The sequence below is a fragment of the Solea solea genome, chromosome 8 (genome assembly GCF_958295425.1).
Source record: "Solea solea chromosome 8, fSolSol10.1, whole genome shotgun sequence".
NCBI lineage: Eukaryota > Metazoa > Chordata > Actinopteri > Pleuronectiformes > Soleidae > Solea > Solea solea.
In genome coordinates, this window is record NC_081141.1 from 3,163,353 (window position 1) to 3,169,449 (window position 6,097).

At 46.2% G+C, this 6,097-nt stretch overlaps 1 protein-coding gene across 1 annotated transcript; it reads left to right on the top strand.

Annotated features, from left to right (window-relative positions):
• The first annotated feature begins 2,805 nt into the window (after positions 1–2,805).
• Positions 2,806–5,894, top strand: fzd10 (frizzled class receptor 10). The gene has a single exon (XM_058637001.1). The coding sequence runs from the start codon at positions 3,428–3,430 to the stop codon at positions 5,237–5,239; it is 1,812 nt and encodes a 603-aa protein (XP_058492984.1). The 5' UTR covers positions 2,806–3,427; the 3' UTR covers positions 5,240–5,894.
• The last annotated feature ends 203 nt before the right edge of the window (positions 5,895–6,097 follow it).

Genomic DNA, 6,097 nt, shown 5'->3' on the forward strand with positions numbered 1-6,097 from the left:
CCCGGCCTCGGTCGATGCACTGATATTACTCTGATATTACATTATCCTTCTTCACATTAAAGCCGTCGTGTCTTTTTTGTCGTCGCTTGCACACGTTGGCGACATAATAAAAGTGTAAGTAGTGAGGGAGGGACAGTGATGGCTTGTCAGCTGTTGTCTGTGCCTGTGTGAGCGGGGGTCAGGCTATAGAACGTCCAGCGCTGCTATTGAACCTCTGACAAAGAGAAAATGGTTTGCATGCCATTGTGAATTTCCCACTAAAATTATACAGTGTATGTTTCAGTTTTTTTCTGCTCTTTTAGAGGTCGTGTTCTGAGCAGACCTCTTCAAACGCTAACAGCTGGATGAGCGAAACCCAAGCTGCATAGGACGAGTGTATTGTGTTTGTAAGTGTATTCATACCCTGTATTTATGCCGCTGCTCCACACATATTGAGCTCCAACAGCTGAACAGCCCCCACTAAGATATGCTGTGCTTAAACCATTTATGCGCACTGGTGCCAGGTTTCTCATCTTCCCCAGACACATTTTAGAAATACCTCTAAAAGCACTTTAGTCACTCTTGTAAAAAAAAAAACGTGAAAGCATGTGCAAGTTTACTTGACGAAGACCATGATTTGGGCCCCGAGTATAAATCTCACTGGCACGACTGTTTTACACGGTAACGTGAGCGAGGTCTGGAGGATCTCGCTCACATAAACACACACATAAAAATAGCTATTCTTCTTGTAGATTAACACGCTATATTTCTCCATGAACAGGCTGGTGATGTCAAAACCGAGATGGAGTCCTCACTTGCTGCGTAAGCGATGCATCATCGGCGTGCACTGATGCAATTTATTAAAGCACTCTATTCAGTCGATTGAATAAAAGTGCTGTGTTTCACTTTAACGGGCTGGTAAAAGCTTATCCATCCATCCATTTTCTAAACTGGATCACAGAGAGGCCTGTTCCAGTTCCCGAGACAGAGATAAATACGAACGACAATTGGAAGAAGAGAAGAGGAGAGAGAAGAGAAGAGAAGAGAAGACACAGAAATCAAGCCGAACAGTGCCGAACTGTAGATCAGTTAAAAATACTTAACAATCCTATAAAACGTGGGTTAATCTCCAACAATTACCAGGGAAATGTCTAAAATATCAATATTTAACAGTGGAGTCTGGTGTATTTAGCGACAGCACTGCATCACAAACCCTGTGACGGAGTCTGTGCTCCGGTCATGGAGGAAGAACTGAACAAATAGTTTTACTGCTTTACAAGTCACTAGTCACTCGTTTGTGTGACGAAGACACCGCAGTTTCATGCAGCCGTGACTCCGCCCATGTTGAGTAGGTACTTTTTTGCAGGGGAGATGCAAATGAAACCGTGCCGTGCCGTGCCGTGTCTTGCCTTGTCATGATAGACTGTCCAGGGTGTACCCCACCTTTCGCCCTATGTCAGCTGGGATTGGCACCAGCGCCCCCCTGCAACCCTCATGTGGAGGATGCAGCAGTAGAAGATGAATGAATGAATGCAAATATGCACATCATGTGATAGATCTTTTCACACAGAGCAATTTCCTGCAGCACAGGCCCATATTTGCAAAAGAGTCAAGCGTCGATAGAGTCTGTTCTGAGGTTGTAAGGTTGGTTTTAAGTCATCGTTGGCATCGAGAACTGAAAACATTATTTAAAAAATGCTCATGTGCAAACGGTCAGTGAGCAGATGTCACCGTGAGTGATGTAACACTTTCATAACAAAAAAAGCATTTTACCCTTCCTTACATGTTTGCAGGGTTTTTTTTTATCCCTCGCTGAAAAAGACAGGAAATGACTGCAAGGTGTCGTTGAATTTGACCCAGAGAAAAGTGGCCAGAACACACAGATTCCCACACTACTAAATTATAAACAGATTCTAAATTGGGAAACGCTTTTATCAACATCCTTCACATCCTACACATGTTCCCCAGGAGTGGTTTGTTCTGGTTTTGGAAGAATGTCATGGGAAGTTGCATCGAGGCAACAGACAGACAAATTCACTGCATATCTCTGTTTCTGTATAATTTAGCCTTTTTGTTTTTGACTTTTGACTAATATTTTATATATATATATATTATGGGGAATGTATTGTATTCAAAGAACATGTGCATGTTTTTTACTCACTAAAACACAAGTAATACACGTAATCCTGTAGTGATGAGCATTATGTTTGCTGGCACTACAGTGACGTCTCTGCCAGAAAATGACTGATCAAAGAGATTTGGGAACTTTTTAACTCCTCTGCATACATGTAACAAGTGCTTCTTTGACATTCTGTCAACAAAACATTGATCATTGGTTTCAAAAGTACAGCGTTATGAGGGGAAGACAACACTTGAACGCCTTAAGCGATGTCCATCCTCTGTTATTAGGCTTAAACAATGTAGTTCTAATATCTCTGCACATTTTTAGTTACGAATCATTTTCATATGTCCACAAAATATAATATAAAGTTATTTATATAGTATAGTATATGCCAGATTTTTTTTTTTTTAAATTTACATGGAATTCTAAATGAAATTCCCCTTCACCAATGTTGTAAACATTCTTAGTATTAATTGATTCATACACTTTTAAAAGGTGTGTGGGGGGGAACACAAACTTGTCATTCATTAACACTGCAGTGTGTGTGTGCGCGCGAGCGCGCGCGTGTGTGTATTGTGCAACATTTTTGGGATTCTCTCTGTAAAAAAATGTGAAAGTGAAAGTCTGCGTCTGGACACAAACACGAGAGGAAAGTTCGCTGTGAGCCTCTGGAGCCGCTCGCAATGAACACGCTGTTCCGCACGATTTGAAAGTAATGCGCGTGTCAGTGTCGTCTTTCTTATGTAAAGTAGCTGTCTTTGAAGGCGGATCTTTTGGCAGGTTAGACCGGGAGGGGACTGAGTCTCAGACCAGCAGCAGCGGCGCAGACGAGCGCAGCCACTGAAGCCAGCAGCTGCCTGTGCGCACGCAGAGCACACAATCCTCCGTGTTTTGGGACACATTAAGGCGAAAATCTCTTGGGATATTTACTCAGTTTATTTTTGCCTCCTGTTGAGGAAACATCCGCGCGTTCTGGACTAAACCATTTTTGAGTTCTCGCCCAGGACTGAAAGTGGAAAGATACGCGAGGACGCAGAGAGTGTGAGAGGGTACTACTCTGAACACACTTCACTTCTGTTTTCATCCCTTCAAACCGATAACGCGCGGTGATCCATGAACTGAGAGCGCATGAAACCATGGACCCGGACGCACGCTGCTTCCAGCGGGGGAGACATCTGTGGACAACCGCGGGAAATATGTCTTTATTACACTCAAAATGAGAACGCGATCGCCCTACAGATAGTTGTGTAAGTTTGACTCGCATCGATCGCTCACAAACTCGCCCGAAATCATCACTTCTTTCTTTTTTTGTTGGATGAGAGAAACATGTTTGTTGTAGTGAACATTCTGCCTGCTGTGTCGTTTCACCGAGAGAGGAGAGGAGCGTGTCCGTGTGTTAACATGAGCCTCATCTGTGTGCTGCTGCTGGTCCTGTGCAGCAGCAGGTGCGCAACTATCAGCTCCATAGACCCGGACTGGTCAGGGGAAGGGAGATGTCAGCACATCAACATCCCCCAGTGTAAAGACATAGGCTACAACATGACTCGCATGCCAAACCTCATGGGCCACGATGACCAAAAAGAGGCGGCGATCAAGCTGCAGGAGTTTGCCACGCTGATACAGTACGGCTGCCACAGTCACCTGAAATTTTTCCTGTGCTCGCTGTACGCGCCCATGTGCACAGAGCAAGTGTCCAACCCCATTCCAGCGTGTCGGGTAATGTGCGAGCAGGTGAAGTTAAAATGCGCACCCATCTTGAAGCAGTTCCACTTCCTCTGGCCCGACTCTCTGGACTGTTCCCGGCTGCCGACCAAAAACGACCCAAACAACCTCTGCATGGAGGCGCCCACCAACGGCTCAGACGAGCCCCCCAAAGTCTCCCACACCCAGCCGCCGGACTTCCGGCCGCAGCGACCGCTGAGTGGCCACGAGCTGCCGCTTAAGGACAGCAGCAGCAAGCAGACGTGCAGCAACCCCGGCAAGTTCCACTTTGTGGAGAAGAGTGAGTCCTGTGCCCCTAAATGCTACCCTAAAGTGGATGTATACTGGAGCCAGGGAGACAAGCAGTTCTCTCTGGTGTGGATGGCCATCTGGTCCATTCTCTGCTTTGTCTCCAGCGCCTTCACTGTGCTCACTTTCCTCATAGACCCACAGCGGTTCAAATACCCAGAGAGACCCATCATTTTCCTCTCGATGTCCTACTGTGTTTACTCCTTGGGCTACCTCATACGGCTCTTTGTCGGAGCCGACAGGATCGCCTGTGACAGAGACAATGGGGTCCAGTATGTCATCCAGGAGGGTCTGGAGAGCACCGGCTGCACTATTGTGTTCCTCATCCTGTACTATTTTGGCATGGCCAGCTCCCTCTGGTGGGTCATCTTGACCCTCACATGGTTTCTGGCTGCGGGGAAGAAGTGGGGTCACGAAGCCATCGAGGCCAACAGCAGCTACTTCCACCTGGCAGCGTGGGCCATCCCCGCTGTAAAGACCATCATGATCCTGGTGATGCGGAAGGTGGCGGGCGACGAGCTGACAGGCGTCTGCTACGTGGGCAGCATGGATGTCAAAGCTCTCACCGGCTTTGTGCTAATTCCCCTTTCCTGCTATCTTATTATTGGCACTTCTTTCCTGTTGTCGGGCTTCGTCGCCCTCTTCCACATTCGCAAGATAATGAAAACCGAGGGCGAGAATACAGACAAGCTGGAGAAGCTGATGGTCCGCATCGGCGTCTTCTCCGTGCTCTACACTGTCCCAGCCACCTGTGTCATTGCTTGCTATTTCTACGAGCGGCTCAACATGGACTACTGGCGCATCCTGGCGATGAAGCACACGTGCGTGGACGGCGGCGGGCCGGAGGCGGGCGAGTGCGTCATGAAGGCTTCCGTTCCTGCCGTGGAGATCTTCATGGTGAAGATCTTCATGCTGCTGGTGGTGGGCATCACGAGCGGCATGTGGATCTGGACGTCGAAGACGCTGCAGTCGTGGCAGAACGTGTTCAGCCGGAAGCTGAAGAAGAGGACGCGGAGGAAGGCCGCCAGCGTGTTCACCAGCAGCCGGCCTTACATCAAACCGCACCCATCTCTCAAAGGACACAACGCGAAGTACGAGCCCACGCGGCCTCCGCCGACTTGTGTATGAGCTGGCTCGCTTTGCATAAACCCAAAAAAAATACTTGTAAAGCTCTTATCCGAACGAGACTTTGTGTTCAAAGTGGCATCAAAAGAATCAAGGTTCAAGTTTTATTTATGCAAAAATGATGCGATGTGTGTGTGTTTTTGAGCCATCTTGTGCAACAAGCGCTGCCTTTGTTTGAGAAAAAGAAATCTGCTACTCCTGGATTCACTTATTCTATTGAGGAACTTGGTAGAGAGAGAACGAGAAAAAAAAAAAGTATTGTTCCCAAGACAAAAAAGAGTGGAATGAACCATTTTGGATGTGCCATGGGGCAACTTGAATAATGTGCAATAGATGTTTTCCTTACAGGCAAAAACAAATTGACAAACTGCAGAGAATGCAAGGAGGCAAATGGTCAAGGACACGAGTGTTGAAATCAAAGCAGCGTCACATGTTTGAACTGAAGTGAGAGCAGCTCGTCCAGTTACACCCTGAACTCACTAAGCACTCGTTCGTGAAAAGTTTATTTGTACACACAGTTGAGTTTCCCGTCATTTTTTTTTTTTTCCTTTGCTGTTTTAAAGCACAAGAGAACATTTGTATATATTTCTAAAAAACAAAAAAAAACAACTGAGATTTTATAGAAAAATGAATAAAACGTTCTAGTTTTACATGTTTACGGTTGTGTGCTGCTACTTTGTTGTCGTCCTCTTTCACAGCGAGTCTCTCACCGTCGTCATCGATGCAAATATTGTGAATTTGATGGTATGTTCAATTGTAACATCAGCGGAATTGATTGAAAATAACACACCAGAGTTTTCATGAGTCGTTCAGATAATTAATCCAAAAAAAACCACTTACAGATGTTTCATTTCAAGGGTC